The sequence below is a fragment of the Aphis gossypii genome, chromosome 2 (assembly GCF_020184175.1).
Source record: "Aphis gossypii isolate Hap1 chromosome 2, ASM2018417v2, whole genome shotgun sequence".
Taxonomy (NCBI): Eukaryota; Metazoa; Arthropoda; class Insecta; order Hemiptera; family Aphididae; genus Aphis; species Aphis gossypii.
Window position 1 is genome coordinate 34,838,473 of NC_065531.1, and position 20,716 is coordinate 34,859,188.

The 20,716-nt window shown below is 33.1% G+C and overlaps 1 protein-coding gene across 1 annotated transcript in view; it reads right to left on the reverse strand.

Moving 5' to 3' along the window:
- LOC114122843 (protein split ends-like) overlaps positions 1–10,700 on the reverse strand; it is a 52,442-nt gene extending 41,742 nt beyond the window's left edge. The window contains exon 1 of the mRNA XM_050201197.1: positions 9,917–10,700. Within this exon, the coding sequence (XP_050057154.1) occupies positions 9,917–9,999 (83 nt within the window). The 5' untranslated portion in view covers positions 10,000–10,700. The remainder of the gene's footprint in view (positions 1–9,916) is intronic.
- Positions 10,701–20,716: the final 10,016 nt, after the last annotated feature.

Below are 20,716 nucleotides of genomic sequence, written 5' to 3' on the forward strand. Positions count from 1 at the left end.
AATATATAATAACAAATTTAAAAATTACATTTTATTTACCACAGTCGTTATTATAATTAATATGATAAATATGATCTTATCTTTGAAATTATAACAATATAATAGAATATTGTTCATATCCACACAAATGTATTAGGTTATATGACAAGTAACTGAATAATATATCGTCAGTCACCCACACAGAAAGTCTGAAACATAACCAGTATACCACTTATGAAAGATTTATTTTTCATACTAATGCATCGTTTTGTAAATAATAATAATAATTGTCTTAGTAGTAGTTTCTCAAGGCATACTACCGACGGCGACGGTTCGAAAAAAAATTGAACACGTTGCCATATAAAAGTACACGTATACCTGAACCGGTTTAATTTATTTTTGAACCAGTTCGTGAATCAACCACTTGTCGTGCAACTCGCGATTACGGTTGCAGCTTAATGTCTACATTGAACTTCTTGAACACCTGTTAGTGCTGAAAACCAAAAATAATGCTCGCTCTTCAAAAACCTATTATTATAAAAATATATATAAAAAAAATCTATAGATACTAGACGAAATTATTTATATGTTGGTCGAAAATACTGAAATAATCCAAAGTAGTCTTCAGAATAACTTCAGTTCTACAACATAAAATTACTATTTTCAGATATTAAAATTAAACAATAGTAATACCACGTGTAATACTAATGAAGAGTCATCGAAATTAGGTAAATTATTTATAAATACATCAAAATAAAAAATACTATATTATGATCAGGGATCTAATTTTTATTTCTAGCATCTATTTTTTTTTAGATACATAGATGTCATTAATCGCTTTTAATATTTATTGTTTTTGTTATAATTATTTGCTTAAAATTTGGTATTAATAGTTTTGTAGACACTAGAAATAAATTGATTTCCGACTATAATAATATGGTATATTTTATTTTGATGTTACTAGGTACCGAATTTTAAATAAATAATATTAACGAGAACAATAAAATATATTAAACGCGAATAAATATTGACATCTAAATAACTAAAAAAATGTATATTATTTTAAATGTATCTATATCTGTATTTTTTTTTTAAATTAAAAAAACCATTAGATAAGATATGTTTAACATAAAATGAAACTGTAAATTAAATACTATACACAATGAATACCTACATACCTTCATACTATGTATTCATTTGTATTATTATTATACGTTATCACTGTACTTTAATTTAAATTATAAATACATATAATCTTAATCGCTTAAATATTATATGCGTACTAGGTATTTTGAATTAATTAGTTTAGTTTTATATTAGGTTATTTTTTCTTTCAGAAAACTTTTAATAGAATTGTAAAAAATCTTTATCACTTCTATAGGTAAAGACGTATAGTACCGTACTTTATATATTATATTTGATTGTAATTTAAGCTTTACTTTGCTATTACTCTAATTGCACTAATGAACGGTTTTATTTGGAATTTCTTAGTAACTTTTAAGGAAATCAAGACAATTCCGATTGAAAAGTAAATTTAAAAAAATCTTTTAAAATTTCTTAAAGGTTTTACAAATCTAGATTATAAATAATTTTAAAATACAAAATAATCTGACGATAACTAATATTTATAGTTTATATAAGCCATGTTGACTTAGGATATACCTAACAAAACAAAAGGATACATTTAGTATTTACATTTCATTAGACTGAAGCCAATAAATACAATTATTGGTAAACTAGGAACATTTTTTTAAAATTTATTTGAGATTATACCATCTGTAAATAAATTTACAATAAACAAATTTGTTAAGGTAATAATAAGGGTACATTAATAGCAAAATATTATAATTGGTAGGTTGTTAGATTTTATAATTTTATTGTATATCTAAGATTGAGGTTAGTGTTCCTTTAAAATAATTAAAATTAAACATCATACACCTAATATGTTTTTTGGAAATGAATAACAGTACCTAGGTAGTTTACTCATTTACTAAAATATAGAAAACATAACAAGTACTTTGTCAATCCTTTTGCATACATAATTTTTGAAAGGTCATTAACTGAATAATATTAATGAATAATAATAATTAGTTAATAAATATATTGTAGTACAAGAAGTCAAGAACTCTAGTAAGTATAGTTATAACAGAACAGATTATATTCCCTAAATCGTATAAGTATAGTAATTCTATTCTGTATCTACCTGTTATTTTTATATAATTTTATTTTTGGACTCCATACGAATCCTCTCAATGAGGTACAGTACTCATATGTTATATGTAATATGTATGTTAAATAAAATAAATAAATAAAAATTACTGAACAAAGATTTAATATTGCACACTTGTCAAACGTATAGTGAACATAATAATATACAAGATAGACATTCTCAACCCTAGGTCCTCCAACGACAAATTACATTTACTCTAATTCATTTTAATTTTCGTATTAATATATTCAATACCAATAGTACCTTCATAGATTTAATTGTTATAAAAAAATGTATAAAGGATTAGCTTGTTTTAAAGTTTTTTTATTCCAATTTTTGAACAAATCTTTAAACAATACGCCACTTTTAATAACATACACCTTCAAATAAAATGAACTAAAAAATATTATTAGGTATATTTAATTTGAATGTAGGTATTATTTATTAGTATTTCAAAAACAAAAACATAAATATTAAATTATTAAAGATTTACTGGAACATCGTTATAGTTTATAAAAATAATACAATCATAAATCACGCTATATTCATTAAAATAATTAATTTTTATTAAATCTTTACAAATAATAACACTATTTATTTTATAACAAAAAATATGACTCAGAAATATTGTAATAATGATTGTATTGCAATCACTTTAGAAATACTTATTATTAATACATTTTTTATTTTAATATTATTTGAAATAAACAATCCATACAAAAAATTTCCTCAGCTTAATAAAACTAACGATACGACATTATAGGTATACTTAATATACTTTTTTCTTTGTTTTAATTTTTTTTTTTAAATTTAGAATTGATTTTGTTATAGGACTGAATATTATTTTACTTGTAACAGGTCGCGAAACAACTTCCTTTTTAACTTAAGATTCCTTGGTAGTTCTTAAATTTAAAAATCATTTTCAAGGAAATTGTCGATCAGTTTGTGATTTCTAATGAAAACGCATACAAAAGAAGCGTAAATAAATTAATAGTTTCCATACTAAAATCATTAAGTAGAGTTAGGTTGGAAATAAATAGTGGAGTACCTAATTTATAGTTTAGAACACTCGGATTTTATTTATAATAGATTTATTTGCGGAGCCTCAAAAACTGCAGTTCGTAAGTCTAAAAAGACATAGAAAGAGTTTTATAAATTAGTAATTTAGTTTTTGTTCTAATCAAATATGATTTGATCAATTATCTATTTATCAAGATTGAGCCCCAGTACTTGACTATTGAACGTATAAATCGGGACGTTATTTAATGTAACAGTTGGACATAGGTACACTCCGAGAGTGAACACCGAGTAGATTGATTTATTTTAATTTACCATATGATATACCATTCAGATAAGAGATTAAAATTAATTTGTAAGTTACAGATGAAGCAGTTAAAGAATTTTTAAAATACATGATAATTGCAGTAGTCTGCATAATCCGCTTCAATAGTTTATTGCACAGTGGATTAATTAAAATATAAATATTGAAAATATATAACATGCAGTAATACTTCAGATCCGACCAACTTCTATACTCAAAAATAATTCTGACTGATAAATAAAATTATAAACAAGGTCAACTTCAAAAGGATTATGAATGTAGTAAACTGTAGTACAACACTACTACACTAGTGCGTACCATATTTTAAATCAGAATAAAAAATTAAATAAATAATACGTTGAAACACGTGCTTACTATAAACAATATTCGACCCAAATATAATTGTTTTATTATGATAAAAAAAATACTAGACAATAATTCATAATTTTCGTACAGTCTTTAATATTTTAAATATCTGAATCGATTTATTTTAACCTTAGTTCAAATTAAAATTGATTTATAGAATTATAATTTATACATAGATATATTATAATTATTTAAGATTTATCTATTCCGTATTTACTTATTATGTTATATTTTATATACTTTGTAAATATTTCTAAGAACTATTTTTTTAAAGTTTTTGTTCATTAATGCATCCATAGAACATGGAAGAATTTGAACACTAGAACAAATGAGATAAGAAACTTAAAAACAGCATATACTTATTATATATTATATAAATCTAATATCTACGTAATAATTCGTTGTTTTATATCAGATGCTCAGATAGAGTGTTTACAACAGCGGTAAGTAAAAAAAGCATATTTCATGTTCAAATCAATTATCTACCCACTATTTTGTGTGCAATGGAATGTCCTGCGATTTCACAAGGGGAATACAAAATAAACATAAAAATGCAGACGGAATACACGCCACAGGGGTTGGGTCGACACTCCTTCTCCTATGGTTATATCATATAGGTAATATGTATTATTTTACAAGGCCATATTTGCCGAACGTAAATAAACGACGTTGAATTTTCGCACCAAGGAACGCGTGTGTTTAGATTGGAACGAAACCGAATAAACAACAACAGCGGCGAAATAAAAACCTCGTATTTATACATATATATATATAACACGATATAGGTACCCAACCGCAAAACTACAACAGTGTATCGCTAAATTCGTCTGCGGAACGACCGAAGGCCTCTCATTCTTACGGAAACGTAAAATCCGTACAGTATCGCAGGCAGTGCAACTGGCATTCGACATTAATGTGCACAGTATTTACTACGACGAAACAATAATAATCGTGCGGTTAACGAAAAACATAAAATAACATGAAGACCCGAAATCAAATTTTTCGAACCTATATAGTTTTTTTAAAACGTTATTATCATCATTATTATTTATTTGTATAAGCGAATATTTTAGGCCTACGGCGTGCGTGTGTGGTTGTCCAGGTCGCTCGGCAGCAAACGAAAGGGATTGTTAACACACAATGCTTGACTATATTATGTATATAAATATATATATATACATCAAGTCTACGAGTATCTGTGCTGATGCAATATAGTAGTATGTATAGAGAATAGTCATGAGGGGAATGTATTATTCTTTTATCTGCGTACAATATAATATAATATGGGGTTGTCCCCCAAACGCTACCGCTCTGCTGCACTGGTAGAGGAGGCGCGATACACATTACGTCCGTAGTGCGTATACGCACGCACACGCACACGCACACACTTTAAACTCGACAAAAGCGCGCCCTTTTACGCAGCAGCATTCTCTCTAGAACCCTCCCGACCCCCCTCACAACGACGCACATTCAGCCCGAGAAATCAATAGACGTTATCACACGCAGGAAAAGAGCTCGCCGCCACGGCACACATCGTTTCGACCCGTAAATTCCACGCAGTTCCGACAAGACGTAAATGCGACACAGCGATCCTCTTCACCTCGCCATACCATTCGATCACGTGTTTCTTTTAGAATTTAATGTCTAATAATAATAATAATAATATAAAATGGAGATTTTTTGGGGTGGGGGAACTCATTCGTGTGCTACAGTTGCAACACACACACACACACACACACACACATTAGCAACGGATAAGTCAATAAAAACGTACCCGGTGTGCTGCTGCGTTTTTATTATGGTTGTATACTAATATTATTTTTAACGACGGGCAGAAGACTAGCATAGCAGTACATTTTTATATTATAAAACAAAAACGATTCTAAAAACCGGAAACAGACGGAAAAAAAACGGACGATGATACACAAAAGACGATACACATCACCTGCTCGGGAATTATACTGTCTTATTATTAAATTCAAAAACATGCTAATAGGTCTAGAACAATTACCCTCCCGTTATGATGTTTTATACAAAAGAAAATTACCTCCTCAGTTTTCAAACAAAGACGGAATTATTACGTTTAAGCCTTTATTTTCATTCCTACATCAAGATATTTTACAGATGCGAATAAAAACTTTACTACTGTCTACTATAATGGTACCTACTTCTATTACGACGTTAATATAACACATTACGCGATTAAGTCGATTAGGAACCCATACTTCTCGTGACCTCTCGTGCATAACTGGTATTTTTCGTTGACATAATAATATCCTAACTCTCGCGTAGATAGTTCATGTCATAGTATTATAATTTACAACCTTCGTTTTCAATCGTCTTGACCACGGGTAACCATAACCACGACAATATAGCGAATAGGAAATGAAGAATCTAGTGTTTGTTTTTATTCCGGTATGAACCATGGCTCGCGTCCGAATATTTTCGACAGTAAAAAACAAACGATTTTTATTTTTCAAAAACACGTAGTTACAGAGTTTGTAACTCGTATTTTTACCTACATTTTTGGCAACGACGTCGTCGGCGAAGGGACATATGCCAGGAGAGAACAAAAATTAATAACTACTCGTTAGCCGGACGCCCACCTATTGCGGTGCGCGTCAGCTGCTACGGCCCGATGAACGAGAACAATAGTCATTACACGCTAAAAAATATTATTGTTTTTCAGTACTAGGTACGTCTATTTTTATCAAGTCGATTGTAGTAATATTGAAACAAAACATGTACCGTTCAGATTAAAACATGGTCTTCTTTTTCACATTATACCTACTATTATAGTGATTCTACCCGTTATTGTTTATTAAATTTGTAAGCCCAGAATTGGTGGTCGTATTTTATAGGACCTGTGATTAGAAAGACGACGGTTTTTAAAATTCTTATAAGCTAGACTCTGTATTACCTGTGAACAACAGACGAACACAAGTTTTAGCATTAAACGCACGTTGCGGGACGACGGTACGCCGGACGAATATACTAAACACGAGACATTGCGCGTACAACAAACGTCGAATAATAAATATAATTTATTATGATATTTATTTCGGGGATAAGAGACGCACACGACGTGTTTCACAATAGTCGTTACTCGTTACACACACAACGTTTGCACGTGATGACAATAATATTCGATTCGGATATTCTTTTTTTTTTGGTTTTGGCGGCGGTACCGACAAAAAAATATAAGTTTACTTAGATAAGAAAAGAAAAAGACGAATCCTAACGTTTCCCCGCCCGAAGAGCACTATTATTTTACCGGTCGGTAAGCGGAGGAGTCTCAGTTTGGTTTTTTGTCCGCGAACAGACAGTCCTACTGTGTTTCCGAGAGCGATATTATTATACATTTTTTTTTTCGCCGACAATATCTGAATAGTCTCTCGAAACACGGCGGAGCGGAGAAGGAGGAGAGAGAAGAGGACCGCGCGTTTCTACTCTATATAATCGATTTTCGCTACGATTTCGAGCCGAGCAAACAGGTCGCGTCCGCCGCGGTGTGTGCGCAAAATCGTCGTCGTTAAAGCACACACACACGCATTAAACGTCGTTTTCTTTGGCCGCTTTCTTTTTGAAATTATCGTATATTTATATTTTCATCGGGAAACAAAAAAAAAAAAAACAAAATAATAATATTAATAATAAAAGCATCGCGTTTCCGCGACGTCCTTGTCGGCGGCGAACGCACGAAACGCGGTAAAAAATAAGTGAGCGTACGCACGCAACGCCGTCGTCATATTATATTCGACGGCGGCGCGTTCAAAATAATACGTAGTACGTACGTCTAGCTAATAATAACTCGTTAATAAAGTAGGAGTCATGTGACGGCGGCCGCAGCTACCCGTCTTCGGCAACAAACACTCGGGCGAGCGGCGCTGAACAGGTTAACCTCGCGCGGGCGATCGGACTACGCGGTCAAAACACGCCGCAGTCGCGCAGGGCCGTTTCGTCAATAATAATAATAATAATAGTAATAACGATCAACACGTTCGAATATTACAGAAAAAAAAATCATGAAAATAAAATATATATTTTAGTAACAAAACGCCGCGGAGAGCGAATACCGAGAGCACGCTACGGGCGGTGTTTGTGTCCCCGGGACGCTCTCCGTGTGTGTGCGTGTGTGTGCGTGCGCGTTTTTTTGTGTTCCGACGAAGGGGCTAAAATTTATATCGCCCTCGCGCGCCCGACCCCTCGGCCGGTAAAAGAGAGAAACGAAACGAGTCGTTTTGTGTGTACAAAACACAAAAGGGCCGACGGAGAGAGTGAGAGCGGGAGCGGGAGGGAGCACACACGCAACATATCCTGGACGACGGGCGGCAGAGGGAGAGAAGAAAACGTGTGTTGTATTATATTATTATTGTGTATTATACTAAAATATTTTCCGTGTTTATTCGACGAACGCGTATGGCGGGCGGGCGAGTGTACAGAGAACGAACGATCGGTTAAAACTTGAATGGGCCGCGTAAACGATGAACGGTGTAATATTGTTTATATTTAGATTAATAACAACACACGAAATGTCGATAAATAATATGAATGTTTTAATGTAAGTATATATGTAAACCGTAAATACGAACGTGGATAGAAATACACTGCTGCGTGCGCGTACACACACACACACAGGACCTACACACTCATTGAAGAACTATTGCGGTATTTGATGTTAAAAACAGAAGCGACCTTGACATTTGAACGACATCTTATTTTTACGTAAAAAAATTAACGTTACCCCTTCCCCGAATTTCGGTGTGCAAAAATACCCGTGTAGGTATCCAAAAAGTCGTGCGACAGGGTAGATTATACGATCGAATTCACGAGAGCACGAAAGCGGCAGTGATGGTAGTTTTTGTTTTTGGCAAATGCAATATTCGACGTCGCCTCGGGCAACGTGTGCAAAATAGACGCGGCGCTCGTTACGTACCTACGTAACAAATCGAATATTTTATTATCGCATTTTGTAGATTCAAAATAAAATTCGAGACGAATATTACCGCCGAGCGATTTCTTTTGACTCGTCTCGTTCGTGTAGTGTTATTGTTATTATCTTCACGCGGGTGCCTGTTTGTTCGTTTACAAGTTTTATAATTTCGAATAAATAAAAAAAATATATCGTTACACAAATGCCAACCTTGAAACGGTTTATCAAACGAACACAATCGAGCCACAAACGATTTCAGACCGAGTACGAGACGAAGGCACTCGTATACTCTATTCTACTGAATTATAATAATACCGTGTCCGGAGACACGACCCACCGCCGCCGCTATTATTATACATTTATACATTATCGTTTTATTAAATACGCACTTGTATCGAGACGGTCGCGTATACCCGAGTCCGAACAACAAAAGGTGAAATCCACAACAATAATATTCGATCTCGTACCATTCGCCATTATCGCAGGTAACCACGAGAATAACTTAAAACGTGGTACGGATCATAAAAACGACAACGAGCACAGCGGTACCGAGAAGAGGAATTAATTTTGTTCAAACACGTCGAAACAAACCCATACAGGAACGTCGATTACAATCATAGTACGATTTCGCGAATCGACTGATGATCGGCCCTCATCGTGTCCGAAAGTCACACCATCTCACACGTGTCACACGAACCGGTCGACCGACTTTTCGACGACGTTGGAGAACTAACGAGTCCAGTTAGGAACTGGCGTTCGTGTAACCGCCGAAAGTATGACGTTCGTAGCGTGATATGCACGCCACGGGTCCGGCACGCTGATAACGCGCCACGAGGAAAAGTCGCGGGTTACCAGTAACTTCTGGCGGGTAGTGTGGATAGGAAGGTAAAGCCCCGTCCATAAAACAAAGCTTAACCAAATCAACTCGAGTGTTCGAGTCTACCCAACTGTTTGTTTTGTCTTTTGTTATTGTTTGTTATTATTGTTTAAATTTATCAATAATTACTACTACGACGTCATACATCATTATCGTTATCATAGCCCGTACCAGCAACCTGTACGGTATCAATACAATATTACAACGTGATCGCAACACACTATAACTCACCTCTTGAAGTGCTCGCGTATTTTCTCTTCGCGTATATTGTCCGGCAGGTTTCCGACCCAAAGATGGCGAGTCTCCCTAACCATTATGTCGCCAACTCTTCATCATTCGGGAACACGCCCAAACACACAGGTCGCGCACGATTCCACCGCGGTCCAACGGATTCGAAAATGCAAAAATCACACTTGCTCACCACGCGCAAGCACACTCGCACACACCTGAAACGGCGGCGGCGGAAATATAAAAACGAGTGCTTCACGCAAACATCGCGGTCGAACCACACTCGCGCGCGATCACCACGACAAAAGACGACGACGACGACGACGGCGGCAACGATACCGCGTACGAAATCACACGCGCACAGTTTTCACACTCGAAACACACTGGTTGTGTACAATGACGATCACCGATAATCCGAACTGTACACCAAACCAAACTGCACTAGAATATTTCACATCGGCACGTCCGTTTCGGTCGAATTCGAAAAAAAAACACACTCAAAAAAAATAAAATAAAAATAAATAATTTAATAAACGAATAAATATACGCGCACACTGACGTTAAAACGAAAATTACACGAGAAAAATAAATTAAAAACAATACTGAAAAGCTATATATTATTTTTTATTTTTATATACGAACGTATTTATTTTACAATAATATGCGTGTATACATATTATATAGCGTGTATATATATATATATCGTTGAACGAACCGACTCGGAAGGATAAAATACGCGACACGCGTGCTCGTGTGTTTCTCATCGGCGAATGCGGCGGAAAGCGTAGCTGCCACGGTTTGTTGACGGGTCCACTCCCCCACCAACCGCCACAGCCGTTGCCGACGATGCCGACACCACCGACGCCGATGCCGCGGCCGCCGTGCGCCCCACTGCCGACCGCCGTGGTACGGTCGGCCGCCGCCGGGCGCTGACGTCACCGCGAACCCGTCGTCGACCGCCGACACCCGTACCGGGCGGGGGCCGGTCCGCGGGGCCGAGACGGTGGTCGGCGGGCCGCGGGGTCGAGCGCCGCCGATCGAAACCGCACGAAAACAACACTCCTCCCACTTACGCGCTCCGAAACCGGGCGAATCCATCGTCCGTGTTCCGCGGGGTACGGGACCGTGTTCGGACACCGGTTTTTTGGACGTGACTCAATATCTACTAGGCCACCGCATGGGTTTTTCTCGCTCGCTCCGCTCACGCTCCCGCGCACCGTTCGATCGTCCGTCTCAGTCGCTCCACTCGTACACGCACGTATAATAATAATAGTAATCTGTATAAAAGCGGCCGGTCTTCGTACTCTACCCCCGTCCGACCCGGTAGTCCGCGGAAGCCACCGCCGCCGCCGCCGCCGCCGACCACGCCGATCGTTAGCGCTCGCTCGGTCGGGCCACTACTCGTCACGCCTAAAAAAGGACGTCACCGCCGTGTGGCGGGGACGGTGAGTGCGTTGTGCCGTCGGATCGGATGAGGCCGACGCCACCACCGCCGCCATCTTCACCACCGTCACGAACGCTCGGACTCACCGGCTCGTAGTTTGTACTTTGCGCGAGCACTCGGCGCGTCGTCGTCGTCGTTCGCGCCCGGCGCCGGCTCCGCATCTCAGTGGCGCTCTCGCACCCGCACGCACGCACACGTTCCACGTACACAAGTCGTAGCCGCCGCCGCCGCCGCCTTCGTCCTACAACACTACGTTTGCGGTCACACACACGCACGTACGGTTGTGCGCGCGCTAAGTTCTGCCCGGTGGTACGCTGTTACGTCGTATGCGATTCGAGTCGAGTAGTCGACGCCGAGGACGGATTTTTCACACACACTGGACGACGTTACTGCGCTTTTTTGTTTTTTAAAAATTATTTGTTCATGTTTGTTTCGCTTTCACATCATTGTAAATGTCACAAAACAATTATTATTATTTTAATGTTTTCTCGTGTGTATGTTTACAGCCACTATCGACCAATCGCGTCGTCGCTCGTGTTAAACACTCCGTCGTTTATGTCGCATGCCATCACTATGATCATATACGTAGTCACTATAATAGTACAATAATATTATGTATAACTCTTAACTCGGATGTGTACGTTGGTTTCCGTATGCATTTCAAGGGTGTCGTATAAAATGACGGCGGTGTTCTTTGCAAACGACCCCAAGACGATAATATTATACCTATTATCGTAATCGTTTTTTGCTACAATCACCGTCACCGTCGATCCTGCCGCCACGTGTTCCGGTATTTTTACCTATCGGTAGGAAAAAAAAGGTCGTTCTGAGGCGATATGCCGATATCGTATGACGTACAGTCTTGGGCCATATTTATATAACTCTAAATACGTTCCACATAATATGTTTGGGCATGTGTTTTTGTGCGACAGGTTTTTAAGGCACCCCAAAATCTTGGTCACGCTGACAGCATTCCAGCAGGTAAATCGAAACGGCGAATGTTTTCTCGTTGGGTGTGTAGGCGAGAGCCATCACTACCGAGTACCGAGAAAAAAATAAATGCACTATAATATTATGTTTCGTGCCGAGTGAGTAAGAGAAGAGGGGGGATGTGGCGTAGAGAATACGACGCAATAATACTAAATACCGAAAGACCCGATGGCATTCGGTACGAGACGGACAAAAAGTTAATAATACATTTTGAAATCCGCTAATTCATTGTATTATGTAAATTTTAATGATGCCGACTACATATCCGCCGACATCAGGTATTCGCCTTGTTTGGAAAGGCGTTTCGTGTAAGTAAATTATTCAGTGTTCGGGATTCTTAAAAAAAAATATTTAAAACGTTACTTTTTGAAGAATTTTTAAATTACAGCAATGCGCGTATTGTGCTGCACTTGTTTTAGCCGCACAACCGTCCGTTAACTTTTACGTGTTTCAAAACATAAAAACATCTAGTCAGTGGTCATTGTATTAAAAGTGATGACTACCTACTTATAGCTTATTCAGTTATACCTGAATAATAACTAATATTTAAAACTCCTTATCCATCTGATGGCACAGGTCTTCCATAACAGCAATCAATATATTATGTCGTATCCGTATGGATAATGTGTAAGTGCCTTAACACTCGTATAAATAGGGGTATATCGTATTATGGATGCTGAGGTTATGGTGACCACTGACGTTCAAGCCTTGATGATTATATTGTGAAATAATAATATTATAACTTTTGTCCAAACCGCACGTCGGATCGATTCGTTATTTTTTTTCTAACTATGACCGTCAAGTCGTCAACACCCGTCCGCCCGAATATTACAACAAAAAAAATCGTGTCCATCTTGAGTTTTGTTCATAATTCGTCATTTCGACGTTCACACAGATGTTTTCAAAGACATTTTATATATGATCCGCTTCCTAATCATATGATTGTGTGTGTATTTACGACTTATAACATGTGCCTACGCCATATATAGACATTAGCCGCTTTAGTATCATACGATTATTAAAATAACGAGTGTATGTTTTTTACCCAATAAAAATGCTATAAAAATAATAATGATAATGGTTATCGAGAAACGAACCGTTTCTCGTGGTAGCGACGTGTGTTTAACCTACCGCGTGAAAGTTTGCAGTTTTTGTTCACGCTTTTTAATAAAGAAAAATGTATGTATACTCAAAATAGATTCGTTCGGCCGTAAAAAAAAAAAAACAATATAATGATATATTATAACACGATAATAATCATTGTTAACGACCGTGACAAATAAGACGAATACACTTGCGCATGCCTAATGAGAATAATATTTTAGATAATTTATATAATTATAAATGACACTGCATACTGCACAGTGCACATTTCAACATTCAACATATTTTATGTTAGTTATTATCTTTATCGTTGTACGTCAAAACCCGAATATTTGCAAACTTAGTAGTTACTTTTTCGAATACACAAAAACAATAATACAAGTAGTTAATTCGCATATATAAGAACTATATAAATGCTGAACGCATATGCCCAGTATTTTTGGTTGCAAAAACTCTAAGTACGTTGTAGGTATGTATTTGTCCTAGAATTTTTCGTTTGAAAAAAGAAGTTAATAACTATTTTTTACTGCACGCGTGGGCGTGTAACTCAAGGTTAATCAATAATGTACTTGATTTTATTGATAAGTGAAAATATTTACGAACATAATACAATAGGTTAGTACATGTTTATATAATATATAGAAAGAGAGATATAGTAAAATACATAGATTTTGGTGCATTAGTTATTATTGTGCTTTTTGCAGTAATAAATAATAATTCTGAAATTACTGCTGAAGGTATGACTTTTTAATCGAACTCTATTTCACGAATATATTTTTTTTATGAATAATGTAATAATTTTAACAAATTCCTCTCTCAATATAATTATATTTCATTGGTAAATATTTAGTCAAATATAAAAGAGGTTAAAGGTTGTATCCCCTGCATTGTAATATCGCCTAAAATATTTACTTAACCTAACGGAATATGATATGCTTATAACTTATATTATCTTAGAGTCTATTACTAAAATGGGTTGCCATAATATGTACATTGTATATATACTGTGTATAGTAATGTACCTACAGTATATATCACGATATTATAAAAAAATAATACGTAAAATGCAATTAAGTAATAATAATGCGATGATATTCCACGGTAATATTTTAATACTTTAGATTTATATAGTATAGTATTCTTAATTCTTAACATTGTTATACGCGATTGTGCGATACGTCAATACGTGACCATTTTACCAAGCTACTTGAATCTTACAAATTTATCTTTAAATAATCACAATTTATTTAGTTGTCACTAGTCAGTATGTATTCACTAAATCATAGTGGTGTTATCTAAATAATGTCATTAATAAATAATAATAATAAAAATGTATGAATAACTACAAAGTACTGCAATAATTAATCTATGAATAATAGGTAATAGTAATATAATACATAGGTGACAAATCAGTTTTGGCACTTAACCTATTAATACTATAAGTGTGGACATAAAGCGACCATTACGACACCTACTATACCTTTAAAGTAACTTTATTACTTATTAGTTAACATTAATAACAATAACTAATAAATAAAAAACTAAAAATTATTTAGAATAGATTATAATCCTTAATGGGTTATGATCTGTAAAAAGTCGATATTAATCATATAATTAATATGAAATTAACACATTTAATGTTAAGTCTTATCTATGTTAATTATTAAAACTGTAGTTACATTTTAATTTTATTGATTATACTATGTAATATAACATGCTGCAAATATTTAAAAATTAATGTGAACTTGAACATTTTTTTGAATAATGAAGGGAAATAATGAATCTCGTGCCCTGCTGGTGAGTAAAATTGTATATTTCTACCCCTAATAAAAAAAATGGTCTTAGCGTCACTGGTTAACGTGATGTGTGCGTTTTACATCATATGGTGTACCTACACGTTCCATATAATCCTCGAAAAATGGACAAAGTGTTATGATAGATCAGAAACTACAAGACTTACCTATAAATACCTATAATACGCATTACCCGGCTCAATCATTCCTCGAGACTTGCCGCACTATAGGGCACTATAATAGATAATAATATATATTTAGTGCCTTAGCCGCACTATACACCATTATAAATCCATACTCGTGGTCTGGTGGATAATGACGAGAAAATTATTTGGTTTAAATTCCAACGTCACTGAACATAATGTTCACGGAAAAAAGGTCCTGCAATGAGTGCGATAATCGCATTTTACTAACATGCAACGACCAAAAATATTGCAAGTTTCCCACTTGGATCTTACCTTATGTGCATTTAGGTTTATAAAAACTAAATACCTAGATCACTGATCAAGTATTAAATATAGTTAAATGAACGCTAAAGAACCTGTCCACAAAATAATCATACTATTGGACGGCGAACGCGGACGCACTGTCCAAGCAACGTTTAAAACATTTTTCAATAGAGCTATTTTTGTAGGCTTTACGGCTGTATAGTATTTATAAATAGCTCGGTACATTTTCAAAATATAAAGCGATACATAATAGTCATAATATTATAATATCTATTGGTTAGTGAATACCCAGAGTTAATTTTTAATTAATTTAAATAAAGCTTTATGAATTTTTAATAATAATCGAATTACTAGTCCCCATTTTGGTAAAATCAGAAAAGGTCTTCGAAAAGAAATAATTAAGCACATATCTATAGTATATCTATAGTTTTATAAGTCGATACTTTTTAGTAATTAATTTAGGTAATTTAAAAGTTTAGAGTTAACAATTTAGTAATTTTATTGCAGCTAAAATTTATCAAAATTACAGCTACGACTTAGTATATCCTTTATAAATGTATGTCATTATTGATAATAGTGAAAATCCCGTATTGGCGTTAGCTAATTGTGAACTACTCCATGAAATGGATAAATACTGAATTGTTAAATTTACCAACATACGTTTATTTTTGATAATTTATAATAAAAACGTATGATGCCCTTGACATTAAATATTTTTTTTTAATATACCATATTACAATAATATGAATTTTTCCAATTCTCGTAAGAATGGACGAATTATATAATATTTGTTACATACATATACACGAATAATAAATAATATATTGTATAATAAATATTCGTATGAATTACATAGGTATTATTGCAGTGAATATAGGTACTAAATAGTAAATTGTATTATATTATTACGAATATGCATACAATTTTTATTTTTCAGAGAACTTGATAAATAACTTGCACAGAAAATTTAAAACTATTCTAATTAATAATAATTATTTATTATTTATTCACCCTTGAATTATAGTATTATTATAAGCTGAATATATTATATTATTATGTGTATTCGTAATCATTATATTAACTATTTACTGCACCTCACAGTTAAAAAACTTAAATTAGCTACTAATTTTTGATCATAATTATTCTTATAAGATGAAGAATTTAAGATTGGTCTAATTAGTCATTAAATCTGTGTAAGACTCACATGTACAGTGTATTTTATACATTCTATATTATTCTACGTCTATATTTATAAATATTAAATAATAACTAAAATGTAATAACTATACCATAGCTGAATATAAATTATAAATACATAATTAACATTCGATTGTTTGTGGTATTATATGTATATCATATATTCTGATATTCATCATATACATCTTAGCTTATATATGATAGGAAAAGGAAAGGATTTCCTTTATTTTATTCATGGTCATATAATATTATAATATGCATATTGATAAATAGTACCTTTGTTCATTATATACTATGATATACATATGAATATAGTTGTGCGTTTAGTGAGTCACGATCAATAAGTGGAGGTTTATTGAGGTTATCGGTTATTAATAAGCTTTAATAGTTAGGTACTAGTGTCTAGTTAATACCTATAGCTCTCTGTATACAAAATAGGTGTATTATAATATATATATATAAAATAAGCCAATAGTCTTACATTGTACATAAGTACATAACTATATAATATTATATATTTTAATAAATATTTTATATGTATTCATTATAACATTAGGTACTTTATAACAATTGTTAAAAACGATAATAATATTTCCATTTATCAAACAAATTTACCTATATTAAAAATTAAAATGTAAACCCAGTATAGTATCCTATGTGGGCGAAGTACACATGATTTTTAATTTTACTATATCAATACTGACAATGCTCGATATGCATTAGTATAATATACTTATTACGAAATTACAGTTATGATTTATGATTAATAATCATACGATTATTAGCTGTTTCGTGATATAGACGAATAGACGATACCACGATGGCCATTAAAACTTATTAGAACTCAGTTAGAAGTATGGACTTTAAACCGATAACAATAGATGAAAATAATAGAGATGGTGGGTTTAAAAGTTATTCAACAAAACATTTAATTTTTAATTTCTTATATTATAATGGTTTTAAATGTATTCGTGTAAAATTAATAATTATTAAAGATTTTTCGAAGGTACAAACATTTAAACTAATAATCGAGAAATTTAGGAAGTTTAATTATTTGGTGCAACCGGTGCAAGTTTGAGAACCAACGTTATATATTATGATTTAAAAATATTATTATTGTAAACGCAAAAATAATACAGTTTAGGGGTCATTATCCGTGTAAAATACACAAAAAAGTGTAAGAGTCATCATGCAATTGCAATAATTAGTATTTATTGTCGAAATTTATAATTGTAAACTAAATATAGAAAATAAGTATAGGTATACTATGAATGCCTACAACGACCAACGGTTCAGTCACGCCTAACTGGAATAGATTAATTGCAGGCAAAGCGAAAAAACCGAAATAAAAACATATTTATTTAAATAGCTTATGCTCGCATTTATTTGTTAAATCGTGCCACCATGGCATTACTTTTAGCAGCATGACCTATGTATATAGGTTTATATATTTAAATTATACACGAGTAGAACTAGCTATACACAATCTAACTTCCGAGTTATACGCTCAACGATCTATAGATAAAACCATGTATAATATTATGTTTATAATGAGTACAATCCTATATAGGTTTATCTACGATGCGTACATATAATATAATATATTTACGTGAACGGATACGCCATATTTTACACTATATAATAATATTATACTCTGATATATAGTGTACACAATAAACTAAATTACTGTTCAAAATGGTATGACGGCCCTGAAAAAAAGAAACATCTGCAGACAAGGGGTGTTGGATTTGGCGGGAAACCGAAACTGGTGTTGTATATATAATATACTGTATACACAATGCACTACGCATGTTTCTCATTTATATTGCCCACGTGTGTGGCCATACAAATCTTTCTGTAACACACGCACAAAATGCTACAACACCGTGGAACTGTGGCATGAGACTCCTCTTTGTATATTATAATTTAAAATCATTGTTTATTCATTTATTGTTAAGTTTATAGTGCAATTAAATATAAATATAACTATTTTGTGTTTACAACGGTAGTTGCTAAAGGTATTGCAACACGTCTACTTCGTTTATTTAGATACAAATTCCATTTTTAAACTTACATGTACTTATATTTAACGAATTTATATACATATAACTCATATAAGTATAATCCATTATATATAGGTATAAATGTAATATGTATATCCTATGATAATAATAATAATTTTTTTTTTATTATAAACGCTTACAGTTTAAGTTACAGCTCATCATAACTCTTTCATTCTCAGGTACCTAGAGTTTATGACTAACGAATATATTATTACCTATAACCTTTGTATTATATCAACATATTATAGAGGCGGAGACAGACTTTTTACTTTTATAATCATAATTATTATATGTGTATTGAACATAATATTTATATTTTGAAAATCTCAAATATAAATGTTTAAATTACTTAACAATTACAGCTATAACCCATGGTTTTTATCTAATATAGTAATATACTAATATATGTAAAGGAACACAAGAAGGTAACGTACTATATTTATATTCTAGACTACATAATATACTTTTATATACGATAAATAGATTTGTGTTCGAGAAAAATGAATTTTACCAACTATATTATACAGGGGCAGTGTATAGTTTTTTAATGGCTGGCGCTTACCTTCGACTTCAGTATTCAAGTAATAAATGCCGCATATTTTTTCGAAGTTTTAAAAAACTCGTAAATTGCGGAGCAAAAACAATAAAAAAATATATTCATTCTACGCCAAAAAAAAAAAACAATAAAAATAATTAATTTTAACCAGTTGTCGACTCGTAATCGCAGTAAAAGCAAAAAATGAACATTTATAGTTTTGACAACGATTTTTCATTATTCACGGACCACTGACTATACATAATTATAATTATACTCACGACTATAGTCGCAAGTCGTAGTAATTGAGCTTCGCGCCAATACTACACATACTACGCAAACCTATATAAAACTACATTAACGCTTGGTTGACAGTTTTTCGCATTTATAATTTGCATTTATTTTTGGCTGTACCAACCAGGAACTTTTAGTATTTGTACACATATGTTTCTACGAATTAAACAGTCGATAAATAAATTGCCAGTAAATTATTTCAATATTCTAAATCATAATATTTTAGACAAAACTACGTCTACAGAATTATACCTAATATATTATAGACATATATTATCCATCATTCATCGAGCTTCAAACTTATAATAATACTCAAATTGTTATTGTATAATATCTATGTAATTATCACTCCTTAGCCTTATTTATATTTTAAATTAAATACAATTTTTTAATAATTATCTTATAAGGTTGGTGTAAGTTACAGTTATGTGATTTCATATAATTTGTATTGAAACATATATCTAACATGTATCTAGTATCTATTATATACAAGGCCATAGCCAGAAAAATATTTTTATTTTTTTGGGGGGGGGGGGGGGGGGGTTAGAGTATAAATATGTTATATTATGTAATAAAATATGAAATTTTAACTATTCAATCTTATTTGAAAAAAATTTCGGGGGGGGTTTGAACCCTAAAACCCTAAATTAACTATATAAATAATGTTTATTTTTATTGCAGTTAGAATTTCTGAAAAACTTCTATAAAATGTATTTTGTAACTCATTTGTGACATATATTTATTTTTTGTTTACAAAAGCAAGCTTAAATAAAAAATATATATATATATATATATACAATAAATGTCATAAAAATACAGTAAGAAGTCTGAAGTTATGCTGAACGGTATACCCTGACAGATTGAATTAAAAGAATATAGATATATTATTTGGATTAATATTAAGTCTTTTATACAGCAAAAAAACCCTGAATCA